At 34.3% G+C, this 14,472-nt stretch overlaps 1 protein-coding gene across 7 annotated transcripts in view; it reads left to right on the forward strand.

Moving 5' to 3' along the window:
• camk1gb (calcium/calmodulin-dependent protein kinase IGb) overlaps window positions 1-14,472 on the forward strand; it is a 38,259-nt gene that overhangs the window by 11,069 nt on the left and 12,718 nt on the right. For 6 of the 7 annotated variants that reach the window (XR_012398271.1, XR_012398273.1, XR_012398272.1 and 3 more), the window contains 4 exon segments: window positions 9,762-9,887; window positions 10,053-10,127; window positions 10,202-10,340; window positions 14,027-14,150. Coding sequence is in view for 3 of the 7 variants with exons in the window: in XM_021469766.3 (XP_021325441.2) it covers window positions 9,762-9,887; window positions 10,053-10,127; window positions 10,202-10,340; window positions 14,027-14,150 (464 nt within the window). In the remaining 4 variants the exon portion in view is untranslated. 7 annotated transcript variants of the gene reach the window in all.

The following is a 14,472-nucleotide window of genomic DNA, read 5'->3' on the forward strand; positions in this document are numbered from 1 at the left end:
TACAGTAAATCGTAAATAAAGGTTAAATGAGTCGGCTTAAACCTCTGATCCCATCTGATCACCTTAATGTGTCTCAGACAGTCACCACAGATGCCGCTGAACCGTCCTGTGATGTCACAGAAAGCTGACTAGACTCTGAGTTCAGCAGACATGAGCAGCTGTACACCGTCTCTGCTGACTGTACAGTGATCACTAAGCAGAATCATGCGTCGTCAAGGCTGTGTCCCTAAAGACAGACCTACAAACCAGTAATTGGGGCCTTCATTAAATAAAGCTTTATTATTCAAGTCCTTTAAAGGGGTAGCAAAACTGAGTAATATCACTTACTCTTCCTTCCTTTGTTCCTGTTTGGGGTTTTTTTTCTTGTTGAACACAAAATAAGATAGTTTGAAGAATGTTGCAAACAGGCAGCCATTGGCTTCCATGGTGTTCCTACAATGGAGGTCAATGGTTACCGGTTTCCAACATATTTTAAAATGTCTTATTTTGCGTTCAATATGAAAAAAAGAAGAAGAAGGAAAGAAAAATCACTTGAGGATGAGTACATTATCATTTTCGGTGGAACTATACCTTTAATGTGATACATTATACAGGCAAAAAGAGTCCTAGTGCACCTGTCAGTGTTGAGATTTTAGGCTCTTTTTAGTCTAATGTAAGGAAAACATCTTAAATATACTTTTAAAAGTGTCCTTCTTTCCCGTCGCACTTCATCAGCTTGTGCAGTGATTTCAATAAAGCTGCATTTTTAAAAAGGCTTCTATTTATTTCTAAATTTTAAGTTATAAATTTCCACTTCAGCAACACACTGAAAAAAATTGTTAAATTTACTCAATTTTTTTACGTTAAGTGGTTGTAAACTATTTATTTGTGTTGAATTTAAACAAACAGATTAAGTTGAACATTATTAAACTTAATTTAAATTTAAATTTAAACACAAATAAGTTGTTTGCAACAGTTCTGCATGCAACACTTTTTTCAGTGCACATACAGCAATCTTTCTTTCTTCACTTCTTTTCTGTCAAATAAAAAGAAAGGAGGGAATACATTTAATTCGTCAAGGGAATACACGATAGCGTTTTAAAACACATTTTCATTGTGGTCCTTGATGTAAAGTACAGTTTAAGCTACTTCCGAAAACACATTATAAAATAAATATAGCAAAATAAACTCAAATACATTCACAAATAACCATTAAAACATACTGTTAAATCAATTAGCGCGCTATTCTGCTTAGGAGCCAGCTTTTAGATTTTAAGTGAAAACTAACTTCACGTTTTAGTCATATTTATATTGCGAAGGTTTTCAAAAAGGGAATTGTTCATACACATTTTTGACTGATTATGCATATTCTTTAGGGGGCTTTCACCTTTATTATGATTGGAGAGTAGAGATTTCAGACAGGAAAGCATTGGGAGCGGAGAGAGTGGAAGGTTCGACAAAGGACCTCGTACCGGGAGTCGAACTCAGGTCATCGTGAGCACATTGGGGATATATGTCGGCGCACGGTACCACTAGGCTATTGCCACTGATACTCAGTGTGTTTGCAGTACTTTTGTGTTTGCAGTACTTTAAAATTATATGTTGTAGTAGTAATAATAATAATATTAATAATAATAATAGAAAAGGCAACATGGTGGCTTAAGTGGTTACAAGGTCGCTGGTTCGAGCCCTGGCTGGGTCATTTGGCATTTCGGTGTGGAGTTTGCATGTTCTCCCTGTGTTGGTGTCGGTTTCCGCCGGGTGCTCCGGTTTCCCCCGTAATCCAAAGACATATGTTCTAGGTGAATTGAATAAACTAAATTGGCCATAGTGTATGTGTGAGTATGGGTGTGTATGGGTGTTTCCCAGTACTGGGTTGCAGTTGGAAGGGCATCCGCTGTGTAAAACATATGCTGGACTAGTTGGCGGTTCATTCCACTGTGGTGACCTCTGATGAATAAAGCGACCAAACCGAAGGAAAATAAATAAAAAGATTCTGTAATATCAATATAATATGTAAAAATATATCAATCTAAACCTGACTTCATCAAGTATTCTGATATTTTTTTGTGGTACAAATGTATGGAAATCAGTGCGTATTTAATGAAATAGTGCATCATTTACATATTAGAAGATTAGATTTTAAGAAATAAATTCTTAATAATAATTGTAACAAATAAATTGCTAAAAAAATTTAATAATTGTAAATAATTTTAATTGTAACATAAAATATTATCAATCAACATTGTGACAAAAATGAAAATTCTGTCATCATTTACTCACACTTGTTCAAAACCTGTTTGAGTTTCCATCTTCTGTTGAACACAAAAAGAAGATATTTTGAAGAGTGTTGGAAACCTGTAACTATTGACTTCCGTAGTATTTAATTTTTTACTATGGAAATCAATATCCACCAATTTCCAACATTCTTCTAAATATCTTCTTTCGTGTTAATCAGAAAAAAAGAAACTCTTTTGGAACCACTTATGTAAATAGTAAACTTTCTGTTTTGGGTGAACTGTCCCTTTAACATCCATGGAATCTTTTCTTTTAGAATGTTTTAGGATGTTCAAGGTTCTATGACATCATTGTAAAAAAATCCGCTTTATTTTCAGGAGTGTACATTGGAATCAGTGTTATTGGTCACTTGATAGCCTGGTGTTTTATTGACTGACGTGAGCAGCATTCAGGTCAGTCTGTGTCTGGAGGTGAGCGAAGGGTAAAGCACAGGTTAAGACACTTCCAGACCTGAGTGTGTTAATCACTCTGGCAGACTAGAACAGGGATCACACACACACGTCAGGGAACGGCTGACAGGATGGAGAGATTTGAGATAATCTACCAGTCATAGTCTGCACTGTGCTGTCTGTTTTGACTTTGGTGCATATTATTATATTTGCTTGATTATGTTATAGTAGTGGCGACACGGTGGCTCAATGGCAAGAAGGTTGCTGGTTCGAGTCCTGGCTAGGTCAGTTGGCATTTCTGTGTGGTTTGCATGTTTTCCCTGTGTTTGCCAATAAGTTGGCGGTTCATTCCGCTGTGGCAACCCCTGATGAATACAGGGACTAAGCCTAATGAATGTATATTCCCTGATCTGCAAATTCCACGACCCATGAAAATTTTAAATACCCATGTAGTGAATAAAAGGAAGATTGTTTGTGTTTATATATAATTATATTTTTTAATTATATTTATATATTTTTTGTCACTATTTATTTATTATTTTGAATTATTGTTGATATAGAAACACATTTACTTAAATGTATTATGATTTTTTTTCTATATTTTGGCCAATTTTATACATTTATTTTATATATTTACATTATATATTTATTTATATATATTATCAGAACAATAAATATGCATTATAATTAAAATCAACATATGCAAATGAATGAAATACAATAACATAACACTTTAAAGGTGTATTACTGTTAAAGGTTCAATGTTTTCTTGCCACACAAACGTACTCACAAAAATGTTATGAAAAGCCAAGCAGTTTTTCATGTTGTCATTTGAGGCCGCGTTCAGTTGTCCTTAAAGGTAAGGTGTGAATTAAAAACAACACCTTAAAAATGAGAAATCACACAGCTGATGAAGTGAGGTGGTTTCATAAGTGTGTGTGTGTGTGTGTGTGTCTGGAGAGCTCTGTCACTGTGGTGTTACTGGCTCCAGTGGAGCATCCTGGGCCGTGGAGAGTTGAACACAGTGGTTTCCTCTGACAAAAACAACCCAAATTAAAGCCCTATAATCTCTCGGCGCAGACGTTTACAGCCATCAGGAAGAAAAACAGCATATAAAATTGGCTGATATTGCTGGAGCGTGATGAAAAATCAGGCTTTTATGAATTGCATTGGCAGTTTTATCTGCCTTCAGGCACATTCTGTAAACTGACCTTCAGTTTGAGCCATATTTAGTTTGAGGTCTTTATTTTTCTTGTGCGTTTCAACTGAATCCAGAGTGATTCATGAATGCAGGACTTTCTAAAAGATGATTCACTCTTGACCACAGGTGATAATAAACACATTCTTTTCTGAAATTTTACTTTCAATGCAGGAAAAAAAGGAAAACGGTTGTGTCGTGACTTCACTCATACACACTAATTCACACACACACACACACACACACACACACACACACACAACGGCCAATTTAGTTTATTCAATTCACCTATAGTGCATGTTTTTGGACTTGTGGGGGAAACCGGAGCACCCGGAGGAAACCCATGCCAACACTGGGAAAACATGCAAACTCCACAGAAATGCCAACTGACCCAGCTGGGAATCAAACCAGCGACCTTCTTGCTGTGTGGCGACAGTGCTAACCACTGAGCCACCATGCTGCACAATTCAATTTCATAATCATGTATTGCCAAAGCATTTGTGTTGTTTACATTAAATAGAACATATGAAAATAAGTGACTATGTAATAGTGATTAAATACACTAATTAAACCTTTAACAATCAACGTTTTAGTATAGAATAAAAAAAATAATAATAAACAGTATTAACCTTTTTTGGATTAATTTACAACAACTTTGAATTCTGTGTGTGTGTGTGTGTGTGTGTGTGTGTGTGTGTGTGTGTGTGTGTGTGTGTGTGTGTGTGTGTGTGTGTGTGTGTGTGTGTGTGTGTGTGTGTGACTGTGATATTTATTGTCGTACTGTAAGTGATGTGGGATGTCACACTCCTATTGTGACAACTGTAAATTCAAAGTGCAAGCATTTCATATTAAGCATAGATTTCACATTTAAAATATATATGAATTAACTACATTAATTATTATGAAATGCCCTTGTGGTAGTATATAAAACGTTTTATTCTGCTAAAATAAGGTATTTGCCCTGTATTTTAGTACACTGTAAACATTTTATAAATATTGTTATTAATATTATTATTATTATTATTATTATTATTATTATTATTATTATTATTATTATATTCATTCATTCTTTGATTTTCTTTTCGACTTAGTCCCTTTATTAATCTGGGGTTGCCACAGCGCAATGAACCGGCAACTTATCCAGTATATGTTTTACGCAGCGAATGCCCTTCCAGCTTCAACCCATAATTATTATATTCATTATAATTATTATTATTATTATTATTATTATTATTATTATTATTATTACTACTACAATTATTGTTATTATTATATTCATTATTATTACATTCATTATTATTATTGTTATTATTATATTCATTATAATAATAATAATAATTATTATTATTATTATTACATTCATTATTATTATTGTTATTATTATATTCATTATTATTATTGTTATTATATTCATTATAATTATTATTATTATTATTATTATTATTATTACATTCATTATTATTATTGTTATTATTATATTCATTATTATTATTGTTATTATATTCATTATAATTATTATTATTATTATTATTATTACATTCATTATTATTATTGTTATTATTATATTCATTATAATAATAATAATAATTATTATTATTATTATTATTATTATTACAATTATTGTTGTTATTATTATATTCATTATTGTTATTAGAATATTTATTAATATTAACATTATTATTATTATTACTACAATTATTGTTATTATTATATTAATTATTATTATCACATTCATTATTATTATTGTTATTATTATATTCATTAATGTTATTATTATTATTATTATTATTATTATTACAATTATTGTTATTATTATATTCATTATTATTATCATTATCATTATTATTATTATTAATATATTCATTATTATTATTCTAGAATCAGTTTTATTGACAAGTGTGCGTCACACACAAGGAATTTGTTTTGGCTACTGAAGCTTCCAGTTTACATAAAGTGACAAGTGACAACACAAAATAAATATGAGAAAACACGATAATCACTAAACAGAGATGCAGTTAGCCAAAAAAGATCCGGATGTTGAATTGTATGTACAGATTTGTTATAAATATACAGGTTATAAGGTGCTGCGTACAAATGCGTATGAAAAAATATTGCATTGTACAGTATATTGTCATAAGGTGCTGTGTACAAGAGCGTATGAGAAGGTATTGCACATGTTTATTGAACAGTAGGACATTAGGTATTATTATTATTAGTAGAATATGTCCTATTTACATATTTAAAGTAGTAAATCCTGTTTTGGAAATATTAGATTTAATTCAAATAATTATCTATTGTTTGCCATGATATGTCCCAAGTTAATCTTAATATTCTTTAAGAAATCTTAATACCATATACAGTATTTTATTTTTAAAAAATCTTAATTCATACTAAGATGTTGATGTGAAAACATTAGCTTGTGAAATGATTTGCAGATAAGTCATGCGATAAGAGTATTAGATGAATAATATGAAGCTTTGCAGCAGGTAAACCAGAGGCAGCATGTTTAATCTAAGCAGATGTTCTTTATAGCGCAGATAAGACTGTCTTATTTCATCAATCCCTCAGTAATTGTAGCCTAGCCTCTTTCTGCTGGTGCTCCTGATGACCTGCTTGTTTATCAAGCACCTGCATAGCATTTCCGTTGCGTAAGGGATTTCACATGTAATCCTCGTCCCAGGACAGCTATTCCAGGTTACAGTCGAGGGGAATGTGGAGAAAACAAAATTAAGTCCTTCAGGAGATCTTCTGAAGTGACTTCCTTGATGCTATTACAATTCAAATGTACAGTTGAAGTCAGAATTATTAGCTCTCCTGTTCATATTTCCCAAACAATGTTTAACAGATTAAGGAATTTTTCACAGTATTTCTTATAATATTTTTTCTTCTGGAGAAAGTCTTATTTGTTTTATTTCTACTACAATAAAAGCAGTTCTTCATTTTATTTAAAGCCATTTTAAAGTCAATATTATTAGCCCTCTTAAGCAATATTATTTTTTCGACAGAACAAACCATCGTTATACAATGACTTGCCTAATTACTCTAAGTAGTCTAAATAACCCAGTTAAGCCTTTAAATGTCACTTTAGCTGTCTTGAAAAATATTTAGTCAACTATTATGTGCTGTCATCATGGAAAAGATAAAAGAAATCAGTTATTTCACTGGACAAAAAGCTTTTATTCATTCAATGAAAAAATAGGGTAATGATCTAAATCTAAATTTTATTACTTGACCTAATGAAAAATAAATAATTTGCTTTAAACATTATTTCATTATATCTCCATGAGAACAATTTAAAAAACCTAATACAAAGCATATTTGTCATGTTGAAGAAAGTCAATTAATTTAAAGTCTCTTTTTATACTAAACAAGAAGAAATAGCTTTCAATTAAAACAACAATTTCCATAAAATGTTCATTCATCCAATTAAAAAAATGTAGAATGATGATTTCACATCCACATTTGATCACTTGAGCCAATGAAAACTAAATAATTTGCCTTAATCGATATTTAAGTCTATGAAAGTTCAAAGCATATTGAGTTTCTGTTTAATTCGCATACACTTGTCTTGCTTGTGTGAATAACCTTAAAATTTTACATTGGCTTATTCATTCGTTTTCTTTTCGGCTTAGTCCCTTTATTAATCTGTGGTTGCCACAGTGGAATGAACCGCCAACTTATCCAGCATATGTTTTACACAGTGGATGCCCTTCCAGCTGCAACCCATCACTGGGAAACACCCATACACTCTCATTCACACACATATACTATGGTCAATTTAGCCTACCCAATCAGCGCATGTCTTTAGACTGTGGGGGAAACTGGAGGAAACCCACATGAACATGGGGAGAACATGCTAACACATGAGAAGTGCCAACTGACCCAGCCAAGGCTTGAACCAGCGACCTTCTTGCTGTGAGGAGACATCACTACCCACTCAGCCACCATGCCGCCCAAATTTTACATTGATCAAAGCAAATATTTCTTAGTTGAGCTCTTAATTAAAAACATTTAATAACTATGTTTTGAACTTAAAATAAACAGAAATATATAGTGGGTGTTGTCTGATTAAACTTTGGGGGGTGTTTGTGGTGGTAATAAATTTACTATGGACAGGGTTTCGGGTGATGGCAGCAGCAATCGGATACTATCCGCTTGTTAAGTGGTGACGTATGGAATACTGTTTCTGAATCCGAGCCGCTACTCATTTGAATTGAGAAAATATATGTTTATGGCCACTTTTTAGTCCTGTCACAAATTAAAGTGAAGTTTTTTTAATAAAATAATAGTGTACACAACAGTATCTGGGCTTGCTGCATCACAAATACCACAATTTAAACAATTTATAAAAAAAAAAAATTATCACTTTCTAGCCATCGGATATTAGGTATATATATATATATATATATATATATATATATTGCGATCGTGATTTTCAAAAGTATTACACCACTTTGTAAACATTTATTATTACTATTTAATGAGTCTCCCCATTCAGTTTGATAGAGCGCTTGGACCCGGAAGCCAGGTCACATTTAACAAGCGGATACTAAAGATGATGAACGAGGGGGGTTGGGAGTAAGGTGTTGGAGACTGTATCAAAAAGATAGTAGGCCCAAGAATTGCAAGAGTTTTCCGGGAGAAATAACAAACGGGAGGTTGGCGGGAGGAAATACTGGAGACTACTGGAGAGAAAAACAGGAGTGTATGGTTGTTTTTAAATAGTTGCTGAACGATCTGAGAGTTATTGTTGTAAGTATAAAAATATATATGTTCATTGAAATAAAGTTAAAATTAAATAAAATTAAAAGGTAAACTGAATGAAAAATGTAAACGTTGCCGAAGTTTATACACAAAGATTTTTAAGACATTTCTAAAGATAATGGTTTTAATAACTCATTTCTATTAACTGTTTTCTTTTAAGCTATGAAAGCAGTACATAATATTTGACTAGATATTTTATACTAGTATTCAGCTCAAAGTGACATTTAAAGGCATAACTAGGTTAATTAGGCAAGTTAAAGTGATCATGCATGTCATTGTTTAATGATGGTTTGTTCTGTAGACAATCAAAATATAAATATAGCTTAAAGGGGCTATTAATATTAATCTTAAAATGGTTTTAAAATGTTTAAAACTGCTTTTATTGTAGCCAAAATAAAACAAATAAGACTTTCTCCACAAAAAAAAAAAAAAATATTATCAGACATACTGTGAAAATTCCCTTGCTCTGCTAATCATCATTTGTGGTCAGCGCCAATAGCCTAAATGTACTGTGCGCCGAGATATATCACCGATGTGCTCCCGGCGACTTGAATTCAATTCCCGGCTTGAGGTCCTTTGCTGATCTTTCCCCTCTGTCTCTGCTCCCAATGCTTTTCTGTCTGAAATCTCTATTGTCCTATCTTAATAAAGGTGCAAATTCCCTATTTAAAAAAAATAAAATAAAATAAAACGTAATTTGGGAAATATTTGAAAAATAAAAATCACAGGAGGACGAATAATTTTGACTTCAACTGTATATGAAACAAGCTAAAATAAAACCTGAAAATATAACAGTAATAACAGTCTACAGGATTTTTGAATCTATTATCATATGTGTTTGACTGGTAAAATCAATTACAGTACACTAATATTAATTGTACACACAAATATTCTCCCTGATTCCCCTTTCACACGCTGGCGATGCCAAAAGCAGTTCTGGCTCTTATTAAATGTCTCTCTTGCCAGGTGGCATTGAAGGTTGAAAAGGTCACATCCTCATCTTCATTAAAACCTGCTTTAGTCTCAGAGGGAAGAGTCGCATAAACCAGGATCATGCTCTTCCTCAGATCCGCAGATATAAACATAATCCCAGGTAATTGCTGATCTGACCTTCCCCATTCTGCTTTCTCTAGGGGAGCCTTTTCCGAGGTCTTCATGGTGAAGGAGAGGAAAACAGGCAAGCTTTTCGCCATGAAGTGTGTGAAGAAGAAGAACAAAAGAGACATCAACCTTGAGAATGAAATCGCGGTGTTGAGAAAGTAAGACTGAATGAAGCTAAAATATCTTTATATAGCTCTTTTTACTGTTGCCACACAACTGTTTAAACCCCTTAAAAAAGTCACTTTTGCATGATAGCTCCCCTTTAAAACAACAAAAGTCTTCATCTAATTCTTCTAACTTCTTATTCATTGGCTTTTCCTCAGGATCAAACATGAAAACGTGGTTTGCCTGGAGGACTTCTATGAAAGTCGGACACATTACTACCTCGTCATGCAGCTGTAAGCTCCTCTATTTATATACACTTTGGGTTTTGTCTTTAAAGCATGGTTTTGAACTGCTGCGGTCTCATCAGAGTTTCAGGCGGTGAGCTGTTTGATCGTATCCTGGACCGCGGCATGTACTCAGAGATGGATGCTAGTTCGGTTATCAGACAGGTGCTTGAGGCTGTCAGCTACCTGCACAATAACGGCATCGTCCACCGAGACCTCAAGGTACAGACGCACCACTTTCACAGTGCCAATTCACTAATATTGATGTTCGATGATGTTTAAGAGGGCAGGGAATTTTTTTAGAGTATTTCCTTTAATTTATTTCTTCTGGAGAAAGTCTTATTTGTTTTATTTCGGCTAGAATAAAAGCAGTTTTTATATTTTTAAAACCATTTTGAGGTCAAATTTTTTAGCCCCCTTAAGCTATATATTTTTCTGATTGTCTACAGAACCATTGTTAAACAATGAATTGCCTAATTACCCTAACCTGCCTAATTAACCTTAAATTGCCTAGTTAAGCCTTTAAATGTCTCATTAAGCTGAATACTAGTATTTTGAAATATATGCAGTAAAATATTATTGGTATGACCCTGGTCTAGGATCAAGAACATAACATAAAAGAACACTGGACAATTAAATCATTTTTATTTAACCTCATGGTTGGGTTTTTTGTCTTTTTTTTTTCCTTTTTTTTTAAACACCCAAAACGTGAAGCCATTTTTCTATGTTTCATGAGTTCACACTTAGCTGATGATTGATTATAAAGCTTGTTTGGCATGCTGTCCTGGGAGAGAGCCCTAAGCTTATGAGATCCTTGAGCCCGGGGCTCCCTCCCGTTGCAAGGCGGGAGGGGAGTTTGAGCTCAGGTAGATCTCGAGAACTCACCTGCTGTAGTAACCAGTGAACATTAAAGGGCCATGAAACCCCCTCGTTTCAGCAGGGTGTTTTCACACCTCTACTTTGGGAAAAAGTCAGAAAAGTGGGCGTGTCCAGCTCTGTTTAGGGGGGAGTGTCGGAGGAACTAAAGTGGGAGGGTGTGGGAGTGCGCGAGTTTCAGAATCAAAATACACAGACAGGAGAAAGTGATGGTGTTTAACCTACATGGACATCTGTAGTCGAATTATTTGCCAAATTATTAAATGTTGGACTTTAACTGCAGTTTGGCTCTTTCATTCAGGGAATTCATTCATGCCTCTCGCGACAAACGTGATATTTGATTCGAGGAGCTGCTCTAAGCGTGTATTTTTCATGCAATGTTTGATACCGCACGGCGAATGAGAGAAAAAAAAACTCAGCATTTCCCGGAAACTTAGATACACACGGCAGGTAGCGTCAGAAAGCCACGTGTGTTATTCTGGTCACTAAATGCGGTAAAAACCCTACACGAGGTTAAAGTTTGGTTGTGATGCTAACGTGTTTACACTCGGTGACTCGGTGCAATAGTTAACTTAGTTCAATACGAGCAAACTGAATAAACAAAGAGTACTGGTCGCTCACTTACCAAATCTGTAGAGACAGGACAATCACCAGTAACTAGAGCCGCGTCTTTATTAAGAGAATACTACAAGCGAATCCAGATCTCAGCGTTTGGAGATGAGAACAGCTCTCAGGTAAACAATAATCCTCCTTAGACACGTAAGTTATTGTTGTCGAGCGTCGCGTACACTGTTAATCCACACGTGACGCCAGCTGCGCTCTCACAGAAAGAAAATGAAAACAAAACTTAACTGCAGCAAACTATAAAAGCAACACTTCACGCTTGTTTTGCCAACACAACGTGGCGTCTCTGTCGTGAAAACACTGTGACACTAATGAATATTAATGAAGTTGCACAATAGAGCGCGCTGATTGGTTTGAACCAAGCCTTACTCATGCATAAATGCATCACACTGTAAGACGTAATAAGACACACTCTGGCACAGACGTCCAGTCTGCACGCTGGAATACACGCTATTATGTCATGACCCTGACGCAGCTTCAAAAATTTGTTTCAAACCGGAAGTACGAATTTGCTTGAAATAACGCAAAAACAACCAATTTACACTTTTTAGTGAAATATAGGTGTCCTAATAGTGTTTTTAGCAGTGTGGGACACATATACGACTGTCAACAGCTCAAAAAATGTGTTCTGGTGTTTCATGACCCTTTAAGTGATTGCTCTTGGAGATAACTATATACTAGGAGCATGTCTATGGTGCCGATAAGGATTAGTCAATTGACTTGCATGCTTTTGGACAGTGGGAGGAAACCGGGGAACCCGGGGGAAACCCACGTGAGCAGGGGGAGAAAGTGCAAACTCCACACAGAATTGTCTGCTGGTTTGGTAAAGCTTAAAACCACAGACATTCTTGCTGTGAGGCAACAGTGCTACGCACTGGGCCACCGTGTCACCCATTTAGGAAGGAGGAGGAGTAGGGGTGGAAGGGGGGACTCTTCAACACGAAGATAGCAGTGGAATGAAGCCCAGGGTATTTATAGAAGTTTAGGAGTCGCCTGATTGGAGCAATGGGAATTATATAATGCAGATCCAGCCGCTAGCAATCAAGCACGTGATCCTCTCCAAATTAGTTTATACATAAACTTCATTCATTCATTCATTCATTCATTCATTCATTCATTCATTCATTCATTCATTTTCTTGTCGGCTTAGTCCCTTTATTAATCTGGTGTCACCACAGCAGAATGAACTGCCAACTTATCCAGCAAGTTTTTAAGCAGCGGACCCCCTTCCAGCCGCAACCCATCTCTGGGAAACTTATAAACTTCTCTTAGAAAAATAATAAACAAGAATATCCGCTTGTTAAGTGTGACGTCACGTGAAGCGGCTTCCGGGTCCAAGCGCTCTATTCAACTGAACGGGGAGACTCGTGAAATGGTAATAATAAACGTTTACAAAGCGATTTGATACTTTGGCAAATTATGATTGCAATATATATGTCCATGCCTAATATCCCATGGCCAGAAAGTGATTCATTTTTTTTATTAATTGTTAAAATGTTGGTATGTGTAATATAGCAAGCCCAGAGATTGTTGTGTACACTATGACTTTATATAAAATTAACTTTAATGTGTGATATGAATAAAAAGTGAGCATAAACAAATGATTTCTCAACTCAAATGAGTGGCGGCTTGGACCCGGAATCAGTATTACATACGTCATCAACACATCACCACTTAACAAGCGGATATCCCCTACCTAAACACCCTAATAAAACTAAATACACCTAACAAAATAACAGAAATACAAATACAAAATCTACTCCTACCTCCCTGACTATATATAAAAAACAGGAGAAAATATTTACAAATCTAAATTTATACACACATTTTTTTAATATTTCCCAAATGATGTTTAACAGAGCAAGGAAATTTTCACATTATGTGTGATAATATTTTTTCTTCTAGAGAAAGTCTTACTTGTTTTATTTTGGCTAGAATAAAATCAGTTTTACATTTTTCAAACACAATTTTAAGGTCAATATTATCACCCCCCTTAGCTAAATTTTTTGATAGTCTAAAGAACAAACCATCATTATATAAAAACTTGCCTAATTACCCTATACTGCCTAGTCAACCTAATTAACCTAGTTAAGCCTTCAAATGTCACTTTAAGCTGTATAGAAGAGTCTTGAAAAATATCTAGTCAAATATTATTTACTGTCATCATGGCAAAAATAAAAGAAATCAGTTATTAGAGATGAGTTATTAAAACTATTATGTTTAGAAATGTGTTGAAAAAAATAATCTCCTTACTGTTAAAAAGAAATTGGGGAACAAAATATACAAGGAGGCTGATAATTCAGGGTGGCTTCTAATTCTGACTTCAACTCTATATTCATGAACAACTTCTCACAGATGATTGATATTATGTTATGTAGAGTCATCTGAATAAGCTTTTCTCTCTGCAGCCAGAAAATCTGCTCTACTACAGCCCTGATGAAAACTCCAAGATCATGATCAGTGATTTCGGCCTGTCCAAGATGGAGGATAACGGGGTCATGTCTACAGCCTGTGGGACGCCAGGATATGTGGGTAAGAATGAGCTCAAAACTTGTTCTCTTTACATGCATGTGATTCTGGTCTGGTGAAATGTATTGTGGTGTTTATATGAGTGACACTCATATTTTTCATTTTATCTATTGAGGTTTTGTTTAATGATGAGAAGCGTACTGTAATTTGATTGGTTAATGTTATTTTATAATATTGCTACAGTTTCATTAGCAGAATTGTTGTGTATTAAATGTGTATTACAATAGTTGGAAGATTACTGTATTTTATTATCAAAAAAGAGTTTTAATTTTTTTATATTTATTAAATCAGTATTTAGTAATCAGTAATCAGTAATCAGTATGGA

Source organism: Danio rerio, chromosome 23, assembly GCF_049306965.1.
Source record: "Danio rerio strain Tuebingen ecotype United States chromosome 23, GRCz12tu, whole genome shotgun sequence".
In the NCBI taxonomy this organism is placed as follows: Eukaryota; Metazoa; Chordata; class Actinopteri; order Cypriniformes; family Danionidae; genus Danio; species Danio rerio.